The 16,923-nt window shown below is 39.4% G+C and overlaps 1 protein-coding gene across 2 annotated transcripts in view; it reads right to left on the bottom strand.

Moving 5' to 3' along the window:
- Nucleotides 1-16,923, bottom strand: part of ythdc2 (YTH domain containing 2) — a 40,389-nt gene extending 23,466 nt beyond the window's left edge. For both annotated transcript variants that reach the window (XM_084415370.1, XM_084415369.1), the window contains exons 1-15: nt 16,733-16,923; nt 14,416-14,566; nt 13,330-13,420; nt 12,776-12,972; nt 11,652-11,845; nt 10,277-10,443; nt 9,057-9,159; nt 6,725-6,881; nt 5,886-5,993; nt 4,495-4,643; nt 3,852-3,987; nt 3,268-3,394; nt 2,217-2,282; nt 1,401-1,579; nt 371-467 (exon numbers count right to left, since the gene is read on the bottom strand). In XM_084415370.1, coding sequence (XP_084271496.1) covers nt 371-467; nt 1,401-1,579; nt 2,217-2,282; nt 3,268-3,394; nt 3,852-3,987; nt 4,495-4,643; nt 5,886-5,993; nt 6,725-6,881; nt 9,057-9,159; nt 10,277-10,443; nt 11,652-11,845; nt 12,776-12,972; nt 13,330-13,420; nt 14,416-14,557 — 1,913 coding nt within the window. In that variant the 5' untranslated portion in view covers nt 14,558-14,566; nt 16,733-16,923. The remainder of the gene's footprint in view (nt 1-370; nt 468-1,400; nt 1,580-2,216; nt 2,283-3,267; nt 3,395-3,851; nt 3,988-4,494; nt 4,644-5,885; nt 5,994-6,724; nt 6,882-9,056; nt 9,160-10,276; nt 10,444-11,651; nt 11,846-12,775; nt 12,973-13,329; nt 13,421-14,415; nt 14,567-16,732) is intronic.

Genomic DNA, 16,923 nt, shown 5'->3' on the forward strand with positions numbered 1-16,923 from the left:
TCCCGCAATTCTGAGTTCATTTCCCGCAATTCCGAGGTAACTTCCCGCAATTCCAAGTTTATATCTCACAATTCTGAGTTCATTTCCCACAATTCCAATTTATATCTCACAATTTAGATTTTATTTTACGCAATTTCAATTTATATCTCACAATTCGGACTTAATTTCCAGAAATTCCAAGTTTATGTCTCACAATTATGACATTTTCAATGACTTCGAATTGTAAGATATAAACTCGCAATTATCTTTTTCTATAGCGGAAGCAATTTTCAATAGAAAACACCCTGGATAAAATCAAGTCCCTGCATTATTTCCGGCTGAATACTGCATTAGAACGGGAAGGAAACACACACTACAAACACTCACACACCTTTGCTGGTGATCTGTGAACCTTTTATCATCAAAGACGATGCGATCTCTCAGAGACACGATCTCGTCGTAGCCGGGCAGGAAGATCAACACCGCACCTGAGGACAAAAGCACTTGTAAATAAAGCTCATTCTGCTGCTGCTGTTGTGTCTGCTGCAGACGTGAGTGATTACAGGAGTAGTTCACTTCAGAATTAAAATGTCCTGATTATTTACTCTCCCCCACGTCATCCAAGATGTTCAAGTCTTTCTTTCTTCTGTCGAAAAGAAATGAAGGTTTTTGAGGAAAACATCCCTCATTTTCTCCATATAATGGACTTCAATGGGGTCCAACGGGCTGAAGGTCCAGATGTGAGTTTCAGTGCAGCTTCAAAGTCTCGCCACGATCCAGCCGAGGAATAAGAGTCTTATCTAGACAAACCAGCCGACATTTTAGAACAGAAATAAACATTTATATACTTTTTAACCTCTAATGCTGGTCTTCCACTAGCTGTGATGCGACACACATTACGTCATCAGGTTGAAAGGTCATGTGTGTTCCAGCTCATAAATGTAGTGTAGGGAGAAAAACTCCATCTCATTTTCTCCTCCAACTTCTAAATCGTCTGGCATCGTTGTTTTACCTTTTATTTTTATTTATTTTGTAAATGGCGTTTGACTTTGCATGGCTTTGTAAACACTGGGGCGTTTTTTACGCCTACGTCACGCTTGACCTTTCAACCTGATGACATAATGTGTGGCGCATCACAGCTAGTGGAAGACCAGCATTAGTTGGTTAAAAGTATATAAATAATTATTTCTGATCTAAAATGTCTGCTGGTTTGTCTAGATGAGACTCTTATTCCTCGGCTGGATCGTGGCGAGACTTTGAAGCTGCACTGAAACTCACATCTGGACCTTCAGCCCATTGGACCCCACTGAAGTCCATTATATGGAGAAAATGAGGAATGTTTCCCTCAAAAACCTTCATTTATCTTCATGAACATCTTGATTCTGAAGTGCCGAATCCTCTAATTGAGCTAACGGCCTCACCCTCGTCAGAGCTCTGGCAGATGTTGAAGAGCAGATGCAGGACGAGGTCCAGGTCGACCTTCTCGTCGTCGAAGCTGTGATGATACGCTTTGAGAAGCTCCTGGTCCTCAGAGCTCAGATCAGATGTGGAGGACTGAACCAGAGACGCCTCGTCCAGACGACCCGCTTCAACACCCCATCTGCACACACACACACACACACACACACGTCTGGTTTACTATCTTTGTGGGGACTCTCCATAGACGTAATGGTTTTTATATCGTACAAACTGTATATTCTGTCCCCTTACACTAACCCTACCCATCACACACACACACACACATACACACACTCTCCCGACCCCTAAACCTACCCATCTCTCTCACACACAGACACACACACACACACACAGACACACACACACACACACACACACACAGACACAGACACAGACACACACACACACACACACACACACCCCTAATCCGACCCTTGACCCTTAACCCTAACCCACACTAACCCAACCCCTAAACCTACCCATCACACACACACACACACACACACACACACACACACACACACTCTCCCGACCCCTAAACCTACCCATCTCTCTCACACACACACACACACACACACACACCCCCCTAATCCGACCCTTGACCCTAACCCACACTAACCCGACCCCTAATCCTACCCATCACACTCTCACACACACACACACACACACACACACACACACACACACACACACACAATCCGACCCTTAAACCTAACCCACACTAACCCGACCCCTAAACCTACCCATCACACACACACACACACACACACAGCTCTTACATGTGTGACTCCAGCAGATCCACGGCCTCGGGTTGCTTGAAGCGCTTCGCCCAGTCCAGAGCCGTCCTGAAGGGTCACAGTTTCTGTTAGTAATTTGAATTTTCACTATGATTTCAATTTATAAGTTACAATCAGTTTGTTGCGTTTTTTGGTCATTTTTTTTCGTTTGTTTGTTTTAAATTTGTAAAATAACAAATATATTATTTGTTTAAAATAATATTAATATATTAGTTTTATCCATTCTTATTTATTTGTTTTAGTTTATATGTAATTTTCTGGCAAAAAATAAATAAATAAGTGAATATTTGCCAGTGGGCTCAGAAAATGTATCTTGATTTAAGAATGTTCAGATATTTGTGCTGGAAAACAACACTAATATTGCATAATTTAATGCCACGACTTTATGAATGTAAGATGTTCTGCTCTGATTTAAGCCCTGCAGAAACTACACTAAGATGAGACAAGCCACATGGCCAACTAGCGGAAATAAAATACGTTTTTAATATTTTATATTAGTAGTATTTTTGGTATACTATTATAATTTTGTTAATATTTTGAAGATTAAAATTTTATATTAACTGTTTTCACTATAATTTCACTATAATTTTTGATAAAGTTTTTTGTAATTTTTTTTTTTACTCATTTTTGTTTATTAGTAGTGCTGTCAAATCGATGAATCATATACAATCGCTTCTAACACCAAAGTTTGTGTTTATATAATATGTGTGTCTATATATATTATATTTAAGTATGAATATATAAAAAGTATACACACACACATACACATATATACACACATATATATATATATAAATATTATATTATATTATATGTAGACTCGCATATATTATATAAACAAACATAATATGTCAGATGTGATTAATCGATTTGACAGCACTTTAATATTTAGTTTTAGTACTTCAGTAATAAAGTTGTTTTGTTTATTGTTTTGTTTTGGTGATCAAATATGAGTTTTAAGGGATGAAATGATTGACTACAGGGGACTTAAATGTAATATATTTATATATTATAGTGACGTGTGTGTGCTCACCAGCCGTTGGAGGCTCTGATGTTGACGTTTGCGCCCATGCTGAGCAGTTGCTCCATCTGACTGAGAAACCCTCGGCCCGAGGACACCATCAGGGCGGTGGCGCTCGTCTCGCTGTGCCTGTAATCCACTGAGAGAGCAGCAACACACACGTGAGGAACACACACCGCGCTTTAGCTCAGAGAGCGCTCAGTGTGTGTGCACTGCAAAACATGCTTTTCTTACTCAGTATTTTTGTCTTGTTTCCAGTCCAAATGTCAAAAAATTCTTAAATCAAGACGCATTTACAGGAGGAGTGACATGCCAGCAGATATTATGTCTTGTTTTCTGGGGGAAAAATCTAAATGAAGTGAGTTATTGCTTAAAAAAAGCTAAATGATCTGCCAATGGGGTAAAAAAAATACACTTAATTCAAACAGAAACATGATTATTTTTCTGACCCCATTTGGCAGATCGTTTTACTTGTTATAAGCAACAACTCACTTCATTTAGATTTTTCCCCCAGAAAACGAGACTTAATTTCTTATGTCATATGTCAAGTAAGAAAAGCATGTTGTGCCGTGTGAGTGTGTGTGCGCCTTCATTACCACTGATGTTCTCGTTCAGGATGAGGTTGAAGAGCTGTGTGAAGGCGTCAGCGTCTTGGTTCAAGAAAATGTTTGAGATGCAGGCGTCCATTTCCCTGAGGAGCCACGGCTCTAGCGTGGCCACGTCCTTCTCGCTCTGAGGACGCGGAGAAAAGACACGCTTTCACATTTAAAACGGAGAGAAGAATAGTTCCCAGTATGTGTACGGTTAGAAGATGGCTGTGTCTCATGTGACCTTGTTATTTGTACACGCTGTGACTATACAACATCACAAGATGTAAATAGGAGAATGTTGGCGTTATTTTGTCACTTATTGGGAGCAGTATGCTAGCTGGAGCCATTTACCTCCAGTCTTTGTGCTAAGCTAGGCTAGCGGTGGTGCGTCAGGGTTACGGCACGCACGGATATGAGAAGGGTGTGTGTGGACTTATCTAACTCTGGGGGATACGGGGAATAAGCTAAAGTCACAAAAAGTCGGCGTGTTCCTTTAAGTGACACACACCGTTACTGTGGTATATTAAAAATTAATATCATGACAAAAATAAACACTGGTATTCGGTATGAACCGGTATAGAGCCCAGCACTGATATCGCACACAGGACTGACACTGAGTGATGATGTGAGAGAGAGCATAAGGAGAGACCGTCTGACTGAAGACACTGTCTCCGCCGTCATCCAGGAGGTCGTTCTCCTGTAGGACACAAGATGGCGTCTTCTCCCGGGCCGGATCTGGTTCCGGGTCGTCCTGATGGGATTCACACCACTCCGTCAGAGACGACTGCTGCCGCTCCTCTGGAGGGGAAACACACGGCCTGGTTTCAGTACGCTCATCATTTTTGTTTGGCTAAATGTTTTTGTCACCATTGGCTTTTGTCTTCATTAGTTGGGGATATTAAATTGACTATTCCACAATATTATTGATCTCCGGCATTGACTCCATTATATGAGAACTGAACTGAGCTGGACGATGACATCACGGTTTTCTCCAGAGTGGCTATATATATATATATGAACTAAATTAACTTATTTTTTACAACAGAAATGAACCATCACTGATCTTACTTAAGCTGGACTGAGACGCTATTTTCTTCTGGAAATAAACTTGGTTGCATTATTTATTTTCCTGTTATCTCTGTAAAGCTGCTCTGAAACAATATATATATTGTCTAAAGCTCTATATAAATAAAGGTGGCTTGACTTTAACTGCATTATTTAACTATGACTCCTGGTCAAAGGTTTGAAATAATTAATGTTTTTGAAAGACGTGCTCAACAAAGCTGCATTTATCCGATCAAAAATACAGAAAAACAGTGAAATATTATTCTAATGTAAATCATCTGTTTTCTATGTGAATATACAGTAAAGTGTAATTTATTCCTGTGAATTGTCAGCATCATTACTCCAGTCTTCAGTGTCACATGATCCTTCAGAAATCACTCTAATATGATGATTTGATGATCAAGAAACATTTATGATTATTATCAGTGTTGAAAACAGTTCATATTTCTGTGGAAACTGTCATACATTTTATTTTTCAGGATTATCTGATGAATAAAAAGTTCAAAAGAACAGCATTTATTTGAAATAGAATCTTTTGTAACATTATAAATGTCTTTACTGTCACTTTTGATCAATTTAATGAGTCCTTGATGAATAGATGTATCAATTTCTTAAAAAATAAATTTAAAAAAATAATTCCTGACCCCAAATTTCTTAATGGTAGTGAATCAATGTTTCCATAAAAATAACTGATTTCAACACTGATAATAATCATAAATATTTCTTGAGCATCAAATCATCATATGATAATGATTTCCGAAGGATCATGTGACACTGAAGACTGGAGTAATGATGCTGAACATTTACAGGAATAAATTACACTTTACTATATATTCACATAGAGAACAGATGATTTACATTAGAATAATATTTCACATTTTTACATTACTTTTGATCAAATAAGCGCAGCCTTGCTGAGCAGAAGAGGCTCTTTCAGGCGTTTGAGCGCTGCTGTATTTGAGCTGTTAGCGTCACCTTTCTGCGCCTCCTTCTTGTATTTGATCATGTCTTTGTTGGTGTATCCGGTGGTCCGCAGGATATCCTCCAGAAAGAGTTGCTTGACCTCGTATGGACAACCTTCGACTTCAAAGAAAACTCAACGTTATTATTCAGAACGTCACATTATCACACTAACATTCATGTTTGGTGTTTATCAGGGTCCTGCTCCAATCAGAGTTAAAGTTATTCATTTGAAATGAGGTGGCACAGAAGTGTAATTAAAATGCACATTTAAGGAAGTATTAAAATAAATACAATTATAGAACTGATGTACAGTCAAACAAAATTTATTCAGACACCAGATATAATTTCTACTAGTGTGATCAGGACACTATAGTTCATTTATGTAAGTGAGGAGAGCAAAATACAGTAAACTGTGAGATATTATACCCAAATATTCTTCATTCAGTGACTACCAGTGACATTTATAAACATGTGGGAGCAAAAATGATTCGGACACTTTGAGCTGATTATGGTTTAAGTGTTTTGTCTTTAATTGCTAATGCTCTTTTTACACACAGACTGAACAAAATGAAGCATTGCTTGGTGATTGGTTGAGCTAAACTGGTATTATCTAATTGTGTAGTTAAATTTAACAGCTGACAGATATTCAACATAATTCATGTGTGAGACAGTCTAACAGAAGGACGGACAAAACCGGTCAAATATCAACTGAGTTCTGCTCATATTTCATTACCATTTTCTAAACTACAGCGAATAAACTGATAATGTGAGGAATGGTGTCTGAATAAATGTTGGATTGACTCTATGTGTATTTTTTCCAGCGTGAATAAACCCATGAATGTGTTTCCTACTGTGAATAACGGGACACGCGCCGAAGTATCTGATGAACAAACTGACGTCCAGCGCGGCGCTAGACAGGATTAGCTTTAGCGACGGCATCTTCTGAAGCATGTCCTTCATCTTCGTGAGTAAGAAGTCCGTCAGTCCGTCTCGCTCGTGCACCTCGTCCTACAGGAGCAGAAATCATGAGGATTAGGGTTGGGAATCGTATACTTGAGGTCGGGAATCGTATACTTGAGGTCGGAAATCGAATACTTGAGGTCGGGAAGCGAATACTTCGAATACTTGAGGTCGGGAATCGAATACTTCGAATACTTGAGGTCGGGAAGCGAATACTTCGAATACTTGAGGTCGGGAAGCGAATACTTCGAATACTTGAGGTCGGGAATCGAATACTTCGAATACTTGAGGTCGGGAAGCGAATACTTCGAATACTTGAGGTCGGGAAGCGAATACTTCGAATACTTGAGGTCGGGAAGCGAATACTTCGAATACTTGAGGTCGGGAAGCGAATACTTCGAATACTTGAGGTCGGGAATCGAATACTTCGAATACTTGAGGTCGGGAATCGAATACTTCGAATACTTGAGGTCGGGAATCGAATACTTCGAATACTTGAGGTCGGGAAGCGAATACTTCGAATACTTGAGGTCGGGAATCGAATACTTCGAATACTTGAGGTCGGGAATCGAATACTTCGAATACTTGAGGTCGGGAATCGGATACTTGAGGTCGGGAATCGAATACTTGAGGTCGGGAATCGGATACTTGAGGTCGGGAATCGGATACTTGAGGTCGGGAATTGAATACTTGAGGTCGGGAAGCGAATACTTCGAATACTTGAGGTCGGGAAGCGAATACTTCGAATACTTGAGGTCGGGAAGCGAATACTTCGAATACTTGAGGTCGGGAATCGAATACTTCGAATACTTGAGGTCGGGAATCGGATACTTGAGGTCGGGAATCGAATACTTGAGGTCGGGAATCGGATACTTGAGGTCGGGAATCGGATACTTGAGGTCGGGAATTGAATACTTGAGGTCGGGAAGCGAATACTTCGAATACTTGAGGTCGGGAATCGAATACTTCGAATACTTGAGGTCGGGAATCGAATACTTCGAATACTTGAGGTCGGGAATCGGATACTTGAGGTCGGGAATCGAATACTTGAGGTCGGGAATCGGATACTTGAGGTCGGGAATCGGATACTTGAGGTCGGGAATCGGATACTTGAGGTCGGGAATTGAATACTTGAGGTCGGGAAGCGAATACTTCGAATACTTGAGGTCGGGAATCGAATACTTCGAATACTTGAGGTCGGGAATCGAATACTTCGAATACTTGAGGTCGGGAATCGAATACTTCGAATACTTGAGGTCGGGAATCGAATACTTCGAATACTTGAATACGGGGAATCGAATACTTCGAATACTTGAGGTCAGGAATCGAATACTTCGAATACTTGAGGTCGGGAATCGGATACTTGAGGTCGGGAATCGAATACCTGAGGTCGGGAATCGGATACTTGAGGTCGGGAATCGGATACTTGAGGTCGGGAATTGAATACTTCGAATACTTGAGGTTGGGAAGCGAATACTTCAAATACTTGAGGTCGGGAATCGAATACTTGAGGTCGGGAATCGAATACTTCGAATACTTGAGGTCGGGAATCGAATACTTGAGGTCGGGAATCGAATACTTGTAATAAAATTAAAATTTTGTGAGCATTTCATTATAACTTTAAACTAGGGCTGCACAATATATCGAAATTATCTAAATATCGCAAATGTATATATATCGCAACGGCTTGCAATAACTGCAGTCATGAACAAGACAAAGAGAAATCACTCGCTCTCTCGGCTGAATAACTTTTGTAGCTTTAATAAGAATCAGGATATATTTAATTCATACAGTGAAAACTAATCAGTGTTTTATTTTTATATTTGATTATTCAGTTTGTGTTGTTAATAACCCTAATGTAGGATAACCTGACCCCCTGAACCCCTGACCCCCGAGGTTTACACTGATGTTAAATAACACTTCTGATATACAGTAAAACACTGATGTTCACTGTCAGAAGTTTAGGGATGTTTTACGGTCATAAAAAGATTGTAAAACGCATATGTAGGTTATATCATTTTAATATATTTTAAAGATAATTTAAGTTTATTGTACACACTTTAAGCATTATCGTATCGCATTATTTAATGAGTTATCGCATTTTTCTTTAATATCGTGCAGCTCTACTTTAAACAATTCAAGCGTGAAACGTTTTTTTTACCTAAAACCAAGAGAAAACAATAAGAAATTATATTACATATGAAAAAATTCCCAAAGTCTCACCACAATGACGTGCGTGACCATAGACATCGCGTCGTCTCCGGCCATTAGCGTCCTTAGCAGAACTCCACTCGTGCAGAACGTCAACAGGGTTTTAGGAGAAACTCTGAGGAGAAGCACATACCCAGAATGCATCAGCACATTTGCAGTCATTTAGATGGAGACGATTCAGGTCATTGTACTCAAACAATTCGCCTATAGACCCTTTTTGCGCCGACGTCACAATTACGTCACGGCGTTCGCTGGAGGCAAAACAAAGGGAAAACTGGAGGCGGGTAATACAAACTAGCACAGATTCGGCTACATAAATGCTGTCTTGTTGTGTCGGGTGCAAGAATCGACGTACCACACGAGTCGTGTAATGTTACGTGACCATTCAGCATAGTTATAGGCATCTAAAGATTTACGTTTCTCTTTATGCTCGGTTACTGTACACACACACACACACACACACACAAGCTCTTGAAGCTCCGCCCCCTGTGCCGGGAGCAGCAGCTCATTTGCATTTAAAGGGACAAACACAAAAACGGTGAAACTCAAAAAGTGAAAGTTTTAACATGCTATAAAAAATATCTGTGGGCTATTTTGAGCGAAAACTTCACACACACACCCGTGCTGAGTAGTTGTTAAGAAAGAATCCTGATGAAAAATAATTATTAACTCGACATCCTTGCCTCATTTAGTATTCGCAGTTCTATGAATAAGATCTGATTGGTTATACATACTACACTGCAAAAAATGCTTTTCTTAATCAGTATTTTTATCTTGTTTCCAGTCCAAATATCTAAAGATTCTTAAATCAAGATGCATTTACTAGATGAGTGAAATTACATTAGATATTATGTCTTGTTTACTAGGGTAATAAATAAAAATTAAGTGAGTAAATTATCTGCCATTGGAGTAAGAAAAATAATGTTAATTCAAACAGAAACAAGTATATATAACAAAATAATTTTGCTTGTTTTAAGCAAAAACTCACTTAATTTTTTTTTATTTCCCCAGAAAACAAGACTTAATATCATATGGCATTTTACTCATCTAGTAAATGCATCTTGATATAAGAATTTTTAGATATTTGGACTGGAAACACTTCTAGACATAAATACTAAGTAAGAAAAGCATTTTTTGCAGTGTACGATTTGTGACACACTCCTCCTAACTTAGATGGATAGTATGCAAATGGGAAAAACAGCAGTGTTGTGTGGTGTTGTGTAGTTGTTCACCTGCTCTCCAGGCGTATCTGATAGCCCACAGTCTGCCCGATCTTCTCGCCGCGCTCGGCCGCCACTCGCTCCGCCACCGCGATTGTCGCTAATCTCCTGGGCTGAGTGCAAAAGATCCGGCAAGGAATCCCATTCCCACTGCAGTCGTCCAGGAGGAACTGGGGGATCTGGGAGAGAAACACAGAAGCGGGTCAAGCTCAGACCGATTTATTCTCATGTGAAGCCCTGAAAGAGTGTTCAATCCAGAAAAATTATCTGATAAAAAAATAGTACAGATGTACATTTTGAAGCCTTGCCAACAGAATGAAAGCCTAATTAACAAAGACTGCATCATTTTATAGTTAAAAGGCCCTGGGATTAAAAATTGCTGTTTTAATGTGTTTCAATGGGGACATTTTTGTTCTTAAGGTCCTGAGAGGAACTATTTTGTGTAACTAGTGCAAACTAGATTTTTTAAAGGAAATGGGGGTGAAATAGTAAAATTCCAATAAAAATACACACATGCACCAAAATGTATGCAGTTGGCATTAACACAGGCACAATTATCTAAAAAACTAAACTGAAAAAGACAAAAATGTCCATAAGGCCGTAAAAGGGTTAAGTTTGAACCCTCTGGTGCTCTTCGCGTGTCGGTCAAAAATGACAGATTATTATTATTTTTATTTTTTTAATGTACTATATTTTAGTCTGATAATGTATTTTATTTAATATTTGGTGTTTTTAGGGGATTTTATGGTACTAAATTATATTTACGCTGTATTTATAATCCATTTCTTCACTTTTTGAGCATAGACCTGAACATTAAATGTCCAGCTTAAACTGTGGTAAATCTTGAACGCTTTAGAGCGACAGACTGAAGTTTGATCTCTTTTCAAACACGACACTTGGCAGATTATTGCTGAAGTGAAAAAGTTTTACAAAGTGAACTTAAAAAAAGATACAGAATTTTACGTGTATCGTTGTGAAAAATGTGCAAAAATACAATTTTCAATTGTTATATGAAATATATATTTCTAAACAATCTAAACAAGTTGTGTTCCAAATGTGAGGTTGATATCTCCAAAGCTGGTCTCTCAGTGAGATGTTGTTTGGCTGCAGTACCAAACGCTTCCACTAGAGGAAACTCGTCTCTCATTCATTTCCAATGCGTCATTTCTGACCGCGAGGAGCTCAAGTGTGGCTATTGTTATCAGGACCATTAAACCTGTTCCAGTCATGGCCATGATTATTGTGTTTGTTCACACAGCAAGCGCCAAAACCTTTACCAAGTTTCGTACCATTCCGATGAAGAAGAAATAAATTAAATAAATAAATAAAAAACATATACTGATGCCGTCAGGGTTCTGATGCCTCAGAAGTGTTCTACAGTCCTGACCTGTGTGGTTTTGCCTGACCCGGTCTCCCCTAGGACCAGCACCACCTGGTTCTCCCTGATGGTTTGGACCAGCTCCTCCTGACGCGCATAAACGGGCAACGATCTCCGGAAGCAATCCAGTTCAGACGGGCCTCGGATGTGAGGAACCTGAGGAATCCCGTGACTGAGACGCCCGCTGGTCCTGCTTTTACCGTCTAGAGGAAAGAACCAGCGGGAGAAGATCATATCAGGGAAACGAGAGAGTTTTCTGATCAAATAAATGCAGCTTTGATGCACTGCAAAACAATGCTGTTCTTACTCAGTATTTTTGTCTTGTTTCCAGTCCAAATATCTAAACATTCTTAAATCAAGATGCATTTACTAGAGGAGTAAAATGACATAAGAAATTATATCTTGTTTTCCGATAAAAAAACAAAACAAAATTAAGTGAGTTTTTGCTTAAAAAAGCAAAATTATCTGTCAATGGAGTAAGAAAAATAATCTTGTTTTACATTTGAATTAAGAATATTTTTTATTACCCCATTGGCATACCCCACAGATATTTTATATAGCATGTTAAAATTGTCACTTTTTGAGGGTGAGCAAAAACACACCATTGTGTGTGTGTCCCTTTAAATGCAAATGAGCTGCTGCTCCCGGCACAGGGGGCGGAGCTTCAAAAGCTTGTGTCCTTTTACCTCACACACAAACAACACTGAACAAGAACTTTTAGCCTTTTATGTTCAAACTGGAGTCAGACAATAATGGAGAGACTCAAGAAGAAGTGGCAACATGTAGAAGCAACAGGACATTTCTGAATGATTAGTGATGGATTTATGAAGCTGATGTGGAGTTATCTTCTAGTCACTGATTAGCATATTCTGTCATGATAATCTATAAATCATGTTCCAGGGGCGGAATTTATGTAATTTATAGGGTTTGTGATGTCACTAACCCGGGAGGAATGTGGTGTAGTCTCTACCAGCCGTTTGTTGTAGTCCTTAAAAAGCCATTTCTGTAATAGTAAATCTCTCCCTTTGCTTTGAACTTTGAGTGTCGTAACTTTGCAGATGTTGTTTATGCTCAAACAGCAACATTACACACTAACTACAGTTAGACAAGTGAAACCACCGGGTGAGACTCACCACTGTCGGGAGAGGCGAGGACGGCTCTCTCGGTGCGAGGCTGGAGCTCACTGCGCTCTTTACTGGTGATGGGGAACCTCTGCAGAAGGTTCTGGACCATGTGTTTGGAGTTGTGCGTGAGACTACAGGTCATGATGGACCGAGCCGACTCCGTGCCGTCCTTCTTCCTCACCGTCAGACATCGACTCGAGCCTTTCCTGCAAACAACAGATCAGAAGAACTCAAAGTTAGTCTTCAAGTCAAGTCCTTCTTGAACAGCAGTGTATGTCCGAGTGAAACTGCAAGAACAAATGTGGGCGGGGCTTGATTGTGTCTGAGGGGAGTTGATTGGATGATTGGATGGTTGTGGTTTGCTATTGGCTGATCTCGTGTGAGTGACAGGTTGCCCCGCCCACATCATCAGAGAAGAGAAGAGATGTCGTAATCATCAGTAACTTTGTAGTCAAGTCTGCCAGCATTAGACGTAATGCTCGTTCACCAGCTTGCATGTGTAATAATACATAAATGTCAGACTCAGTTCTGCATGAGTTTGTTTGATATGCGAGTCGACTTACCCTCTGCTTTTGGAGATGTAGCCCAGCGACTGAGCAAGCCGATGAACGAACGCTCTCTCAGAATTTGTCAATGAAGAAGGGAAATCCAGCTCTATGAAACAAAACAACAAACGTTAAAGTCCCCCTGTGGTGAAAAACAAGCGTTTAATGTTGTTTATGTGTCTATGTGGTGTTTTTAATCTGCTTTAAGACAAAGCATGTGTAAATTCATAAGTCGAAACCATTGCTGAGTATTTCCTCCTTAAAACTGCAGTGAACCAAAGACAGTCTCAAAAACACGCTTTGAAATCGCTGGTGTTTCTGACGTCACAAACTACCTTGTAACCAATCAGATCAACGTGTGATCGTCAACCAGTGGATCTCTGAGCTGAGTGAGTGAGTGGAGGCGGGGCTCATTTGCATATTCAGAGAACCGCGCATACTAAATGAGGCAATGGTGTCGAGTTACAGTCAAGATATTTTAAGGCATGAAGACAAAAAAACTTTTAAATATGTCATTGGTGATCAAAGATGAGTTTTAAGGGATGAAATTATTGACTACAGGGGGACTTATAATAAATATAATAAAACCATATATGATAAATAAAATTAATTAACCACTTGTCCTTCTTGATCTGAGTGCGGCCTTTGATACCATCTCACATAATAACTCCTTGACAGGTTAGCTTCCGTTGGGATTACTGTCATATAATAATAATAATGATAATTCATTACATATCTCTGGTCGTTCAACTTAAACATTTCCGATCTAAAGTCGCCACCGGTGTCCCTCAGGGTTCTGTCTTGGGCCCTCTTCTATTCATTATTTACTTGCTTCCACTTGGTTATAGTTTTAGGAAATATGGCATCCTCACTAGGCCAAACTCCTCTATAAACTTCAGTTGGTGTTTTTGCTCTTTTTGAGTTAAAAAAAAAAGTTGACTCAAGCTTAATCACCTCAAAAAATGTAAACACAAAACCTGTGCTAATCGAAAGAAAACAAGTTGACAAAAAGATTGAATCCCATATTTGCCAATAACAGTATAACCAGAGATTTACTAGTAGAATTAAGGTAAAAGGTTTTCAGCGTAAAAAAGAAACTCAAACCTTTGTCGTCGCTGTACTGGAACCTCTCCAGCGCGATGTTCACGGCGATCTTGACCTCTTCATCAATCCTGATGTCTTTGAGTCCTTTAGCTTTCAGAGAGGTCGTCTGCTTCGACGCGTTCATGCCTGATTTACGCGACATTTCTTCTCCCTACATGCAAGAACAGAAAGCCAAAGTTATGGATCATTCTCTCAGTGACTATACGCCAATAAAATGGAGTTATAAAATACGCTTTTATTACTAAGATTACTAAGCGAAGAAGACTGACTTCATAATCTCGTGTTTATTGCCTCTTTAAGGTGAATCTCTTGCTGTTTTCCTCGTGTTTGGATGAAAGCGTCTGCTAAATCAGGGTTTTTCAATCATTTATATTCTTGTTAAAGACCCAATTCTAAGAAATTAATATTCTAAATGTGTTTTAAATATAGGCTAATTTGGAAAATATTTAGTTTCTGTTAAGTTTTATAAGTTTAATTACTCATTTATTTATTTTAATCTTATTTTTGTTAGTTATTACATTTATTTAAATCTAATATAGTCTATTTACACTCACCTAAAGGATTATTAGGAACACCTGTTCAATTTCTCATTAATGCAATTATCTAATCAACCAATCACATGGCAGTTGCTTCAATGCATTTAGGGGTGTGGTCCTGGTCAAGACAATCTCCTGAACTCCAAACTGAATGTCAGAATGGGAAAGAAAGGTGATTTAAGCAATTTTGAGCGTGGCATGGTTGTTGGTGCCAGACGGGCCGGTCTGAGTATTTCACAATCTGCTCAGTTACTGGGATTTTCACGCACAACCATTTCTAGGGTTTACAAAGAATGGTGTGAAAAGGGAAAAACATCCAGTATGCGGCAGTCCTGTGGGCGAAAATGCCTTGTTGATGCTAGAGGTCAGAGGTGAATGGGCCGACTGATTCAAGCTGATAGAAGAGCAACTTTGACTGAAATAACCACTCGTTACAACCGAGGTATGCAGCAAAGCATTTGTGAAGCCACAACACGCACAACCTTGAGGCGGATGGGCTACAACAGCAGAAGACCCCACCGGGTACCACTCATCTCCACTACAAATAGGAAAAAGAGGCTACAATTTGCACGAGCTCACCAAAATTGGACAGTTGAAGACTGGAAAAATGTTGCCTGGTCTGATGAGTCTCGATTTCTGTTGAGACATTCAGATGGTAGAGTCAGAATTTGGCGTAAACAGAATGAGAACATGGATCCATCATGCCTTGTTACCACTGTGCAGGCTGGTGGTGGTGGTGTAATGGTGTGGGGGATGTTTTCTTGGCACACTTTAGGCCCCTTAGTGCCAACTGGGCATCGTTTAAATGCCACGGCCTACCTGAGCATTGTTTCTGACCATGTCCATCCCTTTATGACCACCATGTACCCATCCTCTGATGGCTACTTCCAGCAGGATAATGCACCATGTCACAAAGCTCGAATCATTTCAGATTGGTTTCTTGAACATGACAATGAGTTCACTGTACTAAAATGGCCCCCACAGTCACCAGATCTCAATCCAATAGAGCATCTTTGGGATGTGGTGGAACGGGAGCTTCGTGCCCTGGATGTGCATCCCACAAATCTCCATCAACTGCAAGATGCTATCCTATCAATATGGGCCAACATTTCTAAAGAATGCTTTCAGCACCTTGTTGAATCAATGCCACGTAGAATTAAGGCAGTTCTGAAGGCGAAAGGGGGTCAAACACAGTATTAGTGTGGTGTTCCTAATAATCCTTTAGGTGAGTGTATATACACACACGTTTATTTGTTTAATTACACATTTATTTATTGAAATCTTTTTTTGTTTGTTATTTATTTTATATTTTACACACTTTTTCCTCTAAACTTTTCCACAGTTTGAAAATTATGCTGGATGAATAAACGTATCTCTGCAATAATTCATTATAATATAATAATATAAAAGTACTGTGTTTCGTTTAGTTAGTTTTGTTGTGTATTGTTATTTATTTAATTCTTTATCCCAGTAAAAACAGTAGAAGATATAAATATAATACCATACAAATTGTAAAGATGTTTTAAAAAAAACTCCATGTAAACTCGGAATGCGTTAGCAGCTACAGCTAAACTGACTTATTTAACACTAAAACACTATCATCAACACACTGACACCTGCTCAAACAGCACACAAAGCAAGAAAATACAGTGTTTTAACTCAAATGCTGGTTAATATTGTGTTTATAGGAATTCTGTCCATTCATTGAGCTTCACGAGCGTCGCTAGCATCACTTCACTGTTTATTCACCGCACAATAATAATAAAATCAGCACATCTTACGTGTTTTGAGCCTCTGAGGAGAACACAGTGTGAAAGCAGAAAGCTTTAAGAGTCCAGAAGGTTTGATTCGGCTGTCAGTCACTGGTTTAGTTGGATTAGTTGTTTCTGTAGAGCAGAATCGAAACTGGTGCTGTGCTGCGTCTGCGCATGCGCAACAGATCTACATCTCATTCCTCTGACGTCACTGCAGC

This window comes from Rutilus rutilus (genome assembly GCF_951802725.1).
Source record: "Rutilus rutilus genome assembly, chromosome: 7".
In the NCBI taxonomy this organism is placed as follows: Eukaryota; Metazoa; Chordata; class Actinopteri; order Cypriniformes; family Leuciscidae; genus Rutilus; species Rutilus rutilus.